This window comes from Cebidichthys violaceus, unplaced genomic scaffold (genome assembly GCF_023349555.1).
Source record: "Cebidichthys violaceus isolate CVI_PGR_0920_01 unplaced genomic scaffold, fCebVio1.0.p SCAF_3, whole genome shotgun sequence".
NCBI classification, from domain to species: Eukaryota; Metazoa; Chordata; class Actinopteri; order Perciformes; family Stichaeidae; genus Cebidichthys; species Cebidichthys violaceus.
The window spans coordinates 6,459,883-6,473,957 of NW_027176483.1; the positions used below are offsets into that span (position 1 = coordinate 6,459,883).

Below are 14,075 nucleotides of genomic sequence, written 5' to 3' on the forward strand. Positions count from 1 at the left end.
TGTCCTCATCTTGTATTTGTTCAGCTACAGGGTGAAATACAATCGCAATATTATCAGGCTACTACAAAAAAAGTTCAAGTTGACAACTTCAAATGTCTTGTTTCATCCGAAAACAGTCTGAAACACAAATATTTGCAATTTGCAATAATATAAAAATAGACAAAAGCAGCAAATCCTCACATTGGAGAAGCTAGAAGCAGTTTGTGCTTGTTGAGGGGGGACTGGAAGAAAGTGATTATTGTGTCATCGTTTGCTTTTCTGTTTCTCCCTGTGTCCTTAATTTTATCATTTTACTATTGACCACCTCTGTGCATCTAGCTGTTCCCAGGTCAAGGCTGAATAGTGATCGTGCTGATGCAGCCTCATCTTTGTTTCCTTCAGCTTTCCCTTGATTTTATTTTGTAGTTTGTACACTTATTTCTTCTTCTGTCTCATAACCGTATCCTGCTTGCTGCCTGGATATTGAACAAGAAACCTAAAATAAGACTCAACCCTTGTCTCTTTTGAATAATGTGGCTCATGCTGCCCTCCTCTGTTACAGAGGCAGACTTCATCTCTGTGACCTCACATTCACTCAATTCCACACTATAATATGAAAACCATTGGTGAAGCTGTAGTTATTGTTATTAACTGCTATCTGTAACACACCATTTATGCATGATACAAACATGCTACATGCTGAAACTACCGGTTAACACTCACTGCTATTAACTCGCCATTAACATTGTCTTCTCGTCACGCAATGCGACTCAAATTCATTATTTAAACTTGCATTTGTCTACGTATCAAAACAATAACTTCAATTACGCAACTTATTTCAAACAATAGTGTAAATATCTGCAGGATTAACGTGAAGTCGTTGTCTGTAACACGGCCTGCTTGTTTCTTTGTGGCAGCGGCCTGCACGCGAGCCTTGGCTTTCAAAGGCAGCCAATCAGAGCGCAGCTTACTGGGTTCTTCCACCCAATAGCGGGGCCGGTTGTTGTTTGGCCCTGTTGCGACCGCGGACAGACAGAAGCAAGTGGACCGGGTTTTGAAGCTAAGCTAATTTAATCACATTGCAGCTAGTTCATTTTGATTGTTTGCATCGGCTTCCGTTTGCAGCACGCGCGCGTATCCGTTTGCGAAAAATCAGATGTACCTGTGAGTGTTTTATCCAGCGGGCTAAGAAGCAAACACGCGCATTTATTTTGGTAAACCGCGTCTGTGCTCCTAGCTGAATTGGCGCCAGTCGTGTTTGACAACAGCCGCTATTCGGTCACGTTCCCGGTGTTGTTGTTGTTTTTAGCGGGTCTTGAGTGAACGAGCTAATTTCCGTTAGCGGGAAAAAAACAAAAATTAAGAAAGCGCAAGATAGCTAAAAAATTAAAGTTAAACATGGCAGATTTCCTCGAAGATCCGTCGATTCTCACGAAAGAAAAGCTGAAGAATGAGCTTACAGCCAACAATGTGCCACTTCCAAGCGGAGAGCATAAGAAGGAAGTGTACGTGCAGCTGTATCTGAAGAAGTTAACGGCGCTAAACCACAAGAACAGTCCGTCTGTAGACACCTTCTCCAGCGACGAAGAGCTGCCTGCTCCCGTGGTCTCCAACAAGAGTCGATCTGGAAGAGTAAGTTTTGGTTAATTGTTGTTGATATGATGCTGGGGTCGCCTGTGTGTGACGTTATTGATAACACGTGTAAGTTATGACTTGTATGATAAATACAATTATTATTTCTGCAGAAAGCTACCAAAAAGACAGACAAGCCTCGCACAGAGGAGGTGGAGGTGACAGATCTCACTGATGAAGATTTGAAACGACAGCTGGAGAAACATGGTGTGGACACAGGACCCATTGTCGGTGAGTTCCTTCAGGCCTGTGTCACAAAACATGAGACATTAGATTAGGTTGAAGATGTTCAAAGATGCATGTAGAAATACATTTATCGGCGTTATTTATACATTTAGCAAGAATCTTTAAAAAAAAAATTTTTTTTTTTTTCTTGACCAGCTGTTAGACAAAATATAACATATTTGTAAATACTGGTCCCTGAAGCATTGTTGTTTCCAAGTAATTGTGTTTAAATGACTTAATTGAACAAAATATATACATCCTAAATAAATATGTAATTTATCCTATTTTTGCCCCCTGTCCTCCGTTCAGCCACCACCCGTAAGTTGTATGAGAAGAAGCTGCAGAAGCTTCTGGACCAGCCTGCAGCTGAACCTGAAGCTCCTACAGACGTCACAGCTCTCCCCAAGGCAGACAGCAACCAGAACGGCAACACCAATTCTGACCAGTACAGTGACAAGGAAGATGGTGAGCTTTGACCGCACATCACCTGTGAGCTTTTTAAAGTTCACATCACTTACCAAGTGCCCATAACGTGGCCTGAATATGTCAGTATGTTGTCTTTTCTTAAGTGAAGTTACCCAGGTCCTGATTAAATGTTGTGAAAACACAGATTTTTGTACCGATAGCTTCATGTTTCACTGTTGTGTTGATGGTGCTTGTATTGTTTTCAGAGGAAATTGCTGCCCCTGAACCTGAACCAGTTCCTGTGGTGGAGAAGCCCGTTAGGAGCAGAGGGAAAACTCCAGTCACCGTCAGAACCAGCAGCAGACGACAAACCAAGGTGAGGCACATTTTTGCCATTTCCAATCTTTGTGATGGGGGTATATTCTAATTTTGTATTATAAACATTTTTAAATATTAAACTTGACAGGTGGTGGAGGAAATTATTACGGAAGAAACTCCTAAGAAGGCCAGCGAGAGTGTTGTTGAAGATATCCTTGCCAACGAAATAAACACACCAACAGGCATGAGGTAATGGGCACATGAATCATGCGCTGCACAATTTGGATTCAAATGTTAGCGGACCTTGGATTAAGATATATGTTTGTGTCGAGTCTAAAAGTTTGATTTGTTTCCCTGATCAGTGCGACCTGCAGGCGTCCCATCCGAGGGGCCGCTGGTCGACCATTAAAGGCAAGCGAATACTGGCTGGACGAGTCCCGTTTGCAGCACAGCGTCCACACCGACACCCGCTCTTACTCCGAGTCTTTATCCAGGGTGGGCGTCTCCGTCTCCTCGAGCAAAGCGCCCGCCCGACGAGGCTTCCTGTCTCTGTTGCTCAAGCTCCTGCTCCTTGTTGTGGTGGGTGGTTCTCTCTTCTATGCCTACCAGAACCTGGATGCTGACAGCATCGACGCCCTCAAAGGCCTCCTGGACAACGCCATCGTCCCCCTTCAGGGTGTTGTGAACAACGCAGCCACCTACCTGGGCATCAGCAGCAGCGGTGCTCCAGAGGGCGCCGGTAAGTAAAGACCCTCAGCAGTCTCTCCCCACGCCGCCGCCACCTCCACCTCCCTGCCACAGCACACCACAACTCACGCAGCAAACTTGGCTCACCTCTTCTTTTCACCCACATGGTTGGACAAAGGTTGCAGATTTAATTGGAACGCTGAACTTTCTCCTTTCTGGACTTTGGCTTTCCTCCCACCACAAGAGGAAACGGTAGCTTCTGGATAACACTGTTTTTGTGGCAGTCAGAAGAGACTCATTTTACTGTTGATTTTAATCTGTGAATCGTTTGTGTCTCTGTGTGTATTTAACCCCTTGTGTGTAGAAACAGGTGAAGAATGGAGAGGCCAGTTTGTCCATGCATGGTTGTAGTTTTTGACGGTCATACTGTAGTTTCTAACTCTCTGTGCCAGGTGTTTTTTCTGATGGTGAAGTGCCTGGACACTCTTAGCACGTAGTGCCCTCCCATTTTCACGCACAAAGCAGTGCTCCTACTAATACCAGAATGTTAGCTGTGTTTCTGTATGAATTTCTAAATTAGCTCTGTAGCTCTAGAGTTAGGTAGAGTGATTCATTCTTTCTATGGTGCTCAGGTTCGATTCAGCTCAAACTTTTTAATGTGGTCTGTGCTGGGAGGAGACACGTGGTGTAATCAGGTCGCATCACTGCATGAGGAAAATCCGCCCACGTTCAGGTTGAGCTATAAAAACCGTTTCAATGGCTGTTGATCACTGCTTGAGTCATTGTATATGGGGCTCTATGACTAAAATTATGATTCTGTGTATTGTTATCCAGATTTTTACTGTTACAGATTTGAGGAAGGATTTGCTTTTAGTATCATCAGTTTACAAACAAAATGTCATTAAACCAGCTTTTTAGTTTTGATTATCTTCCACCTATTTGACAATTCCGCCTCCTTAAGGAAACTAAAATTGCGGTGTTCGATCATGGATTATTGATTAACCAGTCCTGCCGGTGTTTCCATTTGAGTTTACAATGCTTTGGGTTTTAGTGCTCTGTTGTGCTTTTTTTTCTGTTTGTATTAGATTTCTGATCCTTCAGTCCTTATAAGCAGGATTGGCTGTTGCAGTGCACCCACATAGCCCACCTCACTGACTGCATGTGTCCACACACATGGAGAACGTTAACCAAGTTATTCTCTAAAGAGAAGAATTCTCTTTGACTACTTCTGCCTGAGCAAATTCCCACGATAAAGAGACGGCGTGTTTACCTGCTGGGAGAGAGGGTGTCGGGGTGGGAGGATTTCTGGGGCATCTTTGTTTCTATTTTGATATTTTTCTAAAAATGGTATGTTCAACTTTTTATAGCACATTTTAAGCTAACATTTGAAAGCAATATGTAATACATGAAAGTGATACTGTATCTTAATTTGAATTTTGCTGACTTAACTCAAATGAGTCATTAACGGGCAGCTCTCCCACGACGGACAAAAAGGACAGGGGTTATGTGGGTAAGGATTTTGAATCTGTTTATTTATGATAATGTAGGCAGTGTATCATAAAATAAACGTGGCTATTACCAGACATTCCATTTCTTTGTCTTCTGTAGCTCTGTTTGGGCAATGCCAGTATTTTTGCATGTTTTTTTAACTATTTTATCGCAACACATTTACAATGCTACAAATATTCACAAGCAATCCATACTTTTTAGAGTTTTAGAAAGTCTTTCAATTAAGTCACATAATCAATATTGGGTAATGTAGAAAATGTAAATCTGTTGGAAAGTGATATTTAGTAAAGGGAACATTTGCCATGTGGATGCCCAGTCAGTGTTGATGTTAAAACAATGAAGTTCAGTTCTTTTTACTGGTATCTAGAGACGGAGACTAATAATCTAAACTGAAATGGTTCCTGTAGTTCTTCCTTCCATCCGCCTACATCACTGTCACGTTAAAAGACGGCACCAGATGCATATTTTGCAAAACATATTTTGCAGCCGCTATATCATCTTACTGAGGAATTTATTGCTACAATTGACTACATTTATCATCAACGCTGATTGAAAATCAACATAAAAGCTGGCAAATTTTCACTTTAACATTGGTTGAAAATAACTCTGTCATGTGACTTGACTCAGTTAATATTCTAAATACATTTGTTTTAAACGCAGCTCCCCGTCTAATAATCTGACACCTAAGGGTAGAGGTTAACGTAAACCCTTCCAACAATACAAACATTTAAAATGCTGACTCGTGTTAGTCTGCCAGCTGTTGGAGGAGGTGACTTGACTGGTTGAAGATGCTTTACGGGAAGAAGAGTTTCAATTAAGTTTCTCACTGTGCAAATGTTCCTTCTATGCTTGTGGCCTCTGTACACTTGAAGGTGACAGCTTGAGCAGGTAAGTCCCTCCAGCACCCTGCTGTTATCCCTGTCCCTGATAGAGCGCATACACTGCTGTGGCTTTCATGTTAAACTCCTGGATGCTGTTAAGTTGCCTTGCCTGCGCTCCTACAGCAAGAGGTAAATGTAGTCGTTGCAATTTTTAAAACCATAAAATTACAATGTTTATCATTAAAGCTTCTGAAAACCAATTTAGGCCATGGAACACTAAATTGACCCAAATTGATTATGTTCTATTTTTTTTGTTTTGGCCATTCCTGAGTGCAGCCAGTGGCTGAACAATTTCAAATAAGCGTAATGAGGAGAAAAAACATTTAAGGCTTTTAGTCTGTATGTTTGAAAGATGTTTATCATATTCTGAGGTGGATGACATGATTGGCTGATTGTCAACACACGCTAATACCCAATATGTATTTACCACAAAGCTAATGGTGATGTTGAGCGTAGCTGCCCTTCACAGCTAATCAGATGTCTCTCTCGAGTTTTTCCCTGCATTTGTTGTGCTCCAATTTTGATTATCCCTCTGCCGGCTCAGTGGTGCCTGTGCTTTACGAAGGAGGAATGCAGCGCAGCGTTCAGTGTCCTCAAGAGGCTCGGATTTAAGGGTGAGTAAGTGACTGAAACCTGTTGTCTGTGGTAACAAAGCCAAATCAGACACACTCCCTGATATCAATCTGTTGTGGAGCAGCTCCTTGGCTCTGAAGTGCTGGAGTCGTTTTCATGTGAAGCGGTCAGCTCGGCCAAGACACTGCATGGGCCCTTCAACTGGAGACTGTGAGGCAGGTGCTTATTTGAAAATATATATGTGTAACATTGAGTATGAAAAATAAAGTTGTTTTCTTTATATGGCTTTGCACAAAAGGCATTATTATAATTGTCAAGTGGTATGTGGGCTAGTTTTCTCTAAACTAGCTTTCTTTTTCTTTCTTTTCTACTAGGAAATCTGTGCTGTTGTTGGTGAATGTGCACCAGCTGACTGAGGTGACCCTTGGAGTGCCAAAATGAGACTTTGCAGGGGATGGAGAGGCTTAGTCAATTAAATCCAGTCGGCTGCAGCCTGACAGCACAACAGGAAGAGGAGCAGGCACACAGGACCGCACACCAAGGTTCTGACTGACTGACGTGTTGAAAAAAGGACGAGGACTTGCACTCAAAGTGACCAGACCCTCAAGACAACAGGTGAACAGCCATGGCTTCCTTTGTTATGTGGACATTTTAAACATCTGTAGGATGCACACAGATCTAGACTGGATTTGATTGGATGTTGGTTTGGATTTGTCAAATTGTGGTGAAAGTTCTGCTGTCCAACCTTTTCTTTATAAAATGAAAAATAATAGTTTTGTATGCATCCTCTTCCTGCTCTTCATGCTCTGATGTTGCAACACCATTATCAACGTTAAATGATTTACACATTGTATTCTCCCTGCAGTGTAGAAGTCCTACTGAAATTGACTGTTCTAGTGCTTAATGTGTTGTCTGGCTACTGTTGTCTGTGTTCAAGTTCAAGGGAGACTTAACCCCATCAGTCAAATACAAATATTCGACAGGTTGCTACACAACAGCTGTGTTATCTACAATTTTGGTTTTAAAAAGGCTAATTCTCTGATGACACTTTGGTTCCTCGATCATTCAGGTACCAACCATGTTTGTATTTTGCGTCATTAAAAGTGTCACCACTGTGACCTTGCAGGCTAAGCCACCTCATTAACCAGTCGTGTTTACATGCTGTGAGTGCACAACGCTTTCTCTTGGTGATCCAGTGTCACTCGAGGCTAATGAACGGACACTTTACCTGTGCACTTTTAATGCTTTTTCGTTCACAATAATATGATTTACTTCATTTCAAGCAGTAATCTTGTGCACAGCCAACAGTTGGAGAGTGCCTGTTGTATTATAGTATTTACAATTTGCATCATAAATGTGCTAAAAATTCAGTGGCAGCGAGAGCATACATAATTCAGATTATTACTAAACAGTGGCAATAACCTATCCGTATTTATGGGGAGTAAGGATTATGTAATATACCGCATCTATTCAGAGAGAATTTTATTAAAATGATCTGTAAACTTCTTCTTGCACTGTATATGACAGAGGTAATGTATAATTGTTCTTTAGAGACATCCTATTAAATGCAAGGTTAATGTTCATCTGTAGTTTGGGTACAGCAGATGGCAGCAGCGTTAAGGGATTACAGTAACTCCTTTAACAGTCTGCAGTCACTCAGTCAAATTGGGCATCCGATTATAGTGCTCCGTCCTCCATTTGGGGGGGGGGGGGGAGCCGGCCCTGAGTCACATGTGCTCCGAGCTGCAGCTGACCGGATACCTGCCTCGATTGTCTGGTTTGCACAACAGTAACTGTGGGATGTGGATGTGGATTCAGGGGGAACGCAGCTCTGTGGGAACACACCTTAGGTATCCGTTCACTTTGCCATGCTGGTTACATGTTGGTACTTATACCTCGCAGCTCGGAGCCTCGCCAAACAATGCAAGTATTGCTGCTGGTTTTTTGTATCTGGGTGCTTGTCATTTCAAGGTGAACTCTGCAGAAAGATGTGTGGGACAAAATGCTCTGTCAGTGTGTTTCCTCATTTTTTTTTGTGATGTAGATGACAGGGAAGTCATGCTTGCATTAGTGCTACTGAGATAAATGTCTGGCTTAATTTTTAATCCCTCTACACTCAGAACATAGAATGTGACGTCCTGAATGCAATATTCATGAAGTTTGAGCACGCAGCTTTCTGGATGCAGGACTGTTTCCCTCAGTTGCGTCTGTCACTTGTCTACAGTCAACACATTTTTTTTGACCAGGAACATTCTTCTCTTCCTCCCCATCTTCATTTTACTCTCCTCAGCGCTGAACATGGCCTCAATTCTGCAGAAGCTGATCACCCCGCTGTACAGTGGTCCTCCTGAGCCCCCCAGGAATAAAGTGACAGTGGTGGGCGTGGGCCAGGTTGGCATGGCCTGTGCTATCAGCATCCTGCTCAGGGTAAGAGCTCCACTGGTTTTGCCTCAGATTACCTTCACGCCTGCTGGTGTCACAGGATGGGATAATACCCAGGATTCTTCCAGGCTGACACCGGATTATTACTGATCTCTTGGTGTCTGATCTGTTATCCCTTCGCTGTCCTTATTGAGGGGTGGTGACAATGTAAGAAAAATGTATTCGTCACCAAAAGCTGTCGCTCAGTATGTAGAGTGGTCTACAGCTGAAATTGGGCTCTGTCGGTGCAGTAGTAATGGCAGTAATTTTTGCTTATTAACGGACTCCCCAATGTGTTGCAGGAGCTGTCTGATGAACTGGCCCTGGTGGACGTGATGGAGGACAAGCTGAAAGGAGAGATGATGGACCTGCAGCACGGCAGCCTCTTCCTCAAAACCCCCAAAATAGTCGCAGACAAAGGCAAGTCCACGCCTCAGACATTGTAGTGTGCAGCTAACTGGCAAGCATTGTGACTGAACCATTTTGGTCCTTTGTTTAGATGTCCTTTGTTTAGATGGGAATTTGAAAAGTGAGGACACTAAACCATTATGACTACTCCTTCTCTTTCAGACTACTCTGTGACAGCGAACTCCCGCATCGTGGTGGTGACAGCTGGAGTCCGTCAGCAGGAAGGAGAGAGCCGGCTGAACCTCGTCCAGAGAAACGTCAACATCTTCAAACACATTGTCCCTCAGATCGTCAGATACAGCCCCGACTGCACCATCATTGTGGTTTCCAACCCAGGTACTCTCCAACGCGCATTTCTTCATTCATTTTGTTCTCTCTTACCCACAGACATACAGTATGCACCCTCTAATAATGATAACACTCTTTAACAGTCGATGTGCTGACTTATGTAACCTGGAAACTGAGCGGCCTTCCCCAGAACCGCGTCATCGGCAGCGGCACCAACTTGGACTCGGCGCGCTTTCGCTTCCTGATGGCTGACAAACTGGGAATCCACCCCAGCAGCTTCAACGGCTGGATCCTGGGAGAACACGGAGACACCAGTGGTGAGGATCTGTTGGATTTCTTATTGTGTTATTGACATATGATCGTGCAGACTGTGATGTGTGGAGCATGTGGACGAAGGTCAATGGTGTCAGCATGTGTTTCTAGTGCCTGTTTGGAGCGGAACAAACGTGGCAGGAGTCAACCTGCAGACGTTAAACCCGGACATCGGCACTGACTGTGACGAAGAGAACTGGATGGAAACACACAAGATGGTGGTGGACAGGTGGGCCACAGTTTCTTGACTGATATGTAGTTTTAACACCTCTCCATGTAATCATACTCATATCTAGATATTTTGGTTCACTCTTCTCACATCTAAAGGAATAATAACACTCGAACATTTTCATCAAGACCTTAAATAATCATAATTTTCTTCTTTTAGGGTCTTATATATAATAAATCATTTATCTATATGGTATTTCACATTAGTTGAACTTTGTTATCTGAGTTTAAGTATTATAATAATTGTCAAAAAAATACTATTGACTATTGATTAGTTTGATCCATATTGCCCTCAATTGTCACCTGTTTAAACTAGTATTGTATTAGTATGAAAATAGGACAGTGAAAAAGTGATAAATTCGAGGACAAGACATAAAAAGTTCATCATGCATTCAGACAAAAATGTCCGTCACCCCTAAATGTCCTGTCCTCTCAGTGCCTACGAGGTGATCAAACTGAAGGGTTACACCAACTGGGCCATCGGTCTGAGTGTAGCTGACCTGACAGAAAGCCTCATCAGGAACATGAACAGGATTCATCCTGTTTCCACCATGGTGAAGGTAAACACACACACACACACACACACACACACACACACACACAGATTAATTTTCGCTTAAGACAGAACATGAAGTGAGCTGTATCTTATCTCTAAACCGTACTGTTGCCTACAAAAACTATGTTGTTTTGTAGCAACATGCATGTATCTAAATCAGTGTCACTGAAGTACTTTTATGTTACTTTTTAGCATAAATATTTTCTGATTGATTTTTTTTTATTATTTTTGCAAGGAACGTCAGCAAAGATAGGTTTTAATTTGCATAAATTTGGATTGTTCATGATTATATTGAGTCTAAAGTTTAATTTGTAAAACAAAAGCTGAAAGCTGATTAAAATACAATTTTGAAGATAATTACCTATTTTAAATTTGAAATATAAATTGCAGTTTTACTTATTCAAACTCAATTTTCTGAAATCTCATTGAGCTCTCAGTGACAAACATTGGAATTTCAATTTAATATATTATATATATTTAATATAATTTGTTATATATATAATTTGTAATTTGTTCATTGAAGTGTGGAAAAACTTAGTTTGAAGCCTTTGCATTCAGGTTAACATTTTGGGCTCTTTGAAGCTTACTGTTTTTTTGTTCGGCCTTTTCAAATTTAAGCACAAGAATTCACATTTCTGCTGACACTGCGTTTTTTGTTCATTGTGTACAGGGCATGTATGGGATCAGTGACGAGGTGTACCTGAGTCTGCCCTGCGTGCTGAACAGCGGAGGTGTGGCCAGTGTAGTCAACATGACCCTGACCGATGACGAGGTGGCCCAGCTGCAGGCCAGTGCCGACACGCTGTGGGACATCCAGAAGGACCTGCAGGACGTCTAACTGAACAGCAGGGGGCGATGCAGCCCTACCCTCCTGACGTATTACCACTCTGCAGTCACTAAACGCCACACAGCGCCACCTTTCACACCTTCATCCCACTGCCCTCTGTAGATTCACAGGCCTACGGGAGTCTAATCCCGTCAGATGTAGCTGTAGGTGTCAGTTAGTGACATTAACTGAGTGAAATGCCGCTCTGACTCATCTGCCCTCGGCTGTTTTTGCAGTGTGGGACCGCGTGTCACTCATGTTGCTTTGGTGTGTAATAAAGCAAGTTAGTTGTCGCTTGAACAGTAAAGTGCCCTGGAAGTTGTATCTAGAAGGTTACAATGACAATTCAAACAAATCCTAAAACAATGAAAGCTCCTGAGGTGATTTTATCAGGACGTGGGTGCATTTTCTGAATCACAGCCCTAAAGTCAAAACATTTGTTGGACGTATTATCACAGAAATGAATTGCTTTAATGGATGAACTCCTAATAAAAGCTTTAGTTCAAATCTTTTGATTAGTTGAGGTTTAGGTATCCTGGAATAAAAGGTTTAATATGGTGCATGATGGTTGCATAATATGAGGGCGTGTCTTGCACAGGTAGTTCTGCACACAATGCAAAGAAACAGCCCACAGATAATTTGATATTTCCTTCCACATTTATTGGATCTTCATTGTAAACAAATAAAAATCAAGCCCTTTAAAGAATGGTCTGGTGTCAAAAAAATCATTATTGTGCAAGATCTTTTGAATGACAAAATGTAAATGTTCAGCTGGGTTCATTCACATGTGACCTAGTGACGATCATGGTGAACATCTTCCAAAACTAAGAAGCTGTTTAATTAGGAGTCATACAAATACACTTTTATTCTGATTTATGTCTAAAAACAGGATTAAAGCTCTTCTCAGCTGGTGACCTTTCATTGACTCAGCCACGAGTTCAGGCTGCCATTTCCAATAAAACTCACGGGGCCACCTCTCTCAGACAGTGTGTTGATGAATGACTTAGTGATGTTTAGCATGGTGTTAATCACTGTGTGGTGTGAATTACTTAATTGTTGCCCCAAGCTGACACAGACTTCTTCTTCTTAGTAGATAAATTGTATGACTATGAAAGGAAATCCTTCAATGTTGAACACACAGCTCACTGACAAGGCAAGAGAATGTAATTTATTTAGCATGTTGGATTACAGGTAAACTCAAACAGCGACAAGTAACAAGTATAAGAAAACAAAATGAATACCAGAATGCAACAATAAGACATAAAATACAAATAATATCTTCACACATATTTCAAATTCAGCTCTTGTTCATCCTGGTATTTATCTGGATTGCCTCCGCCTGAGGAAGAAAATAGATTTGGATGTAAATCTTTAATTTGCTGTGTTGATGATAACTTTCGGGGTTTTTACCTCCTTCAACAGCTCGCTGCAGAAGCTCCAGAAGAATGGAAGACAAAGACAGTCCGGCTCCATCACTGCTCTGGTTGTGAGTCACTGCAGACACATTTAAAAAGTAATAGTCCGAGTATATATGTCCTAAAAAAGTGTTTATATTGAATACTTTACAAATACTTTATAGATCAGTAAAATCAGTACCCATTAACAAGAGCACCTTTTGGGTAAGCAAATCGTGAACCGTCTCTATTTCTGGTAGATATTTAAAAGTCAAGTTATCAAGTCTGCAGTTATAAATGTCAATAGGTTGTCAATAACTGCTTGTATCATTTATTTACCAAGTCATCAGTTACAAGTTTTAAACCCTTTATAATGTGTCACTTACTAGAAAGTGGAACAAGCTTTTAAGAGCCAAAAATAATACTGCACCACAGCATGCATAATATTTGTATTGATTTGACATCACGTACTACACTCACCTATAGTGTCCCCTTCCTCTCTGCTGGTGCGCCGCAACACTGAGCGGTGTCCTTCTGTAAAACATCAACATTCGACACAGTTCTCTCTGAATTTGACAGGACGGCTTAAAACCAGGAAATTCAACAGTTTCAAATGTCCTCTGCAAACTCTTACGTGCTCCTTTTAGGTATAAGATGGCTTGAGGAGTCCAGTTCCTCCTCTGATGCAAAAAAAATCATAGTTCATCTCATCATTATATTGCTTAATGTGTTTGTTTAAATTTAGCTTAAAGAGAAACAAAATCTACTTTCACCCACCTGTGGATCTCCACAACACTGAGCAACCAATGTCACCACAAGCAAAGAGACGATTAGAACCATTGTTGAACTCTGTAACGACATTTAGTTTGATTAGAAATGAAAAATAAAAACAAAAACATGAATAGAACTTCTAATAGAAGAAGAGTAACTCTACAACCCCACCACCAATTCATAAATGGTGTATAACAAAATATAATGTAGTTATAGGCAGATATAAGAATATCTTAAGTGTTTATTAATGTACAGTATTTGGCAAAATAAAAATCCTATGAAGACATTTATATTATATCTTCAAATGTATTTTACATTATTGTCACTTATCTGTTTATACAGAGTTGTAATGTACGTGTAAGTACATGAATAAACTGTTATGTCTGCTTACATTTACATTACAGTGTTAAAAACTGTTCATGAAATGCACTTACAGTAAAGTATTACTGTTTGAATGTACATTTCAATTATAACAAATATCTGGCTTCTCATATTTTAAGGAAAAGTGAAATAGTGCAAACAGACAAAAACAACAACTAATAGTATTAATAATAATAATAAAATGACTACTACTAAGAAGAAGAAGAAGAATATCTTACCGTTAATTCTATGTGTAGTGCTCTCCTGCAGGCTAAATAATTGTGCTATGATTTCCTCTGTCA

The 14,075-nt window shown here is 41.1% G+C and overlaps 3 protein-coding genes across 4 annotated transcripts; 2 read left to right on the forward strand and 1 right to left on the reverse strand.

Moving 5' to 3' along the window:
* Nucleotides 1-1,008: 1,008 nt before the first annotated feature.
* Nucleotides 1,009-4,829, forward strand: tmpob (thymopoietin b). The gene is made up of 6 exons (XM_068723722.1): nucleotides 1,009-1,611; nucleotides 1,725-1,842; nucleotides 2,146-2,301; nucleotides 2,508-2,617; nucleotides 2,708-2,808; nucleotides 2,922-4,829. The coding sequence occupies exons 1-6, from the start codon at nucleotides 1,378-1,380 to the stop codon at nucleotides 3,304-3,306; spliced, it is 1,104 nt and encodes a 367-aa protein (XP_068579823.1). The 5' UTR covers nucleotides 1,009-1,377; the 3' UTR covers nucleotides 3,307-4,829.
* Nucleotides 4,830-6,741: 1,912 nt separating this feature from the next.
* On the forward strand, nucleotides 6,742-11,938 carry ldhbb (lactate dehydrogenase Bb). Of its 2 annotated transcripts, none has more exons than XM_068722806.1 (8): nucleotides 6,742-6,824; nucleotides 8,500-8,636; nucleotides 8,933-9,050; nucleotides 9,201-9,374; nucleotides 9,470-9,643; nucleotides 9,750-9,867; nucleotides 10,303-10,426; nucleotides 11,093-11,938. In XM_068722806.1, the coding sequence occupies exons 2-8, from the start codon at nucleotides 8,508-8,510 to the stop codon at nucleotides 11,258-11,260; spliced, it is 1,005 nt and encodes a 334-aa protein (XP_068578907.1). In that variant the 5' UTR covers nucleotides 6,742-6,824; nucleotides 8,500-8,507; the 3' UTR covers nucleotides 11,261-11,938. The 2 variants fall into 2 exon arrangements, with proteins under 2 accessions (XP_068578907.1, XP_068578906.1); XM_068722805.1 differs by lacking the exon at nucleotides 6,742-6,824 and adding an exon at nucleotides 7,995-8,132.
* Nucleotides 11,939-12,528: 590 nt separating this feature from the next.
* Nucleotides 12,529-13,482, reverse strand: LOC137881064 (spexin prohormone 1-like). The gene is made up of 5 exons (XM_068722784.1): nucleotides 13,420-13,482; nucleotides 13,277-13,322; nucleotides 13,117-13,176; nucleotides 12,659-12,742; nucleotides 12,529-12,587 (listed from the first exon to the last, which is right to left on the reverse strand). Exons 1-5 carry the CDS (start codon nucleotides 13,480-13,482, stop codon nucleotides 12,529-12,531), a joined length of 312 nt encoding a protein of 103 aa, XP_068578885.1.
* Between the last annotated feature and the right edge of the window lie 593 nt (nucleotides 13,483-14,075).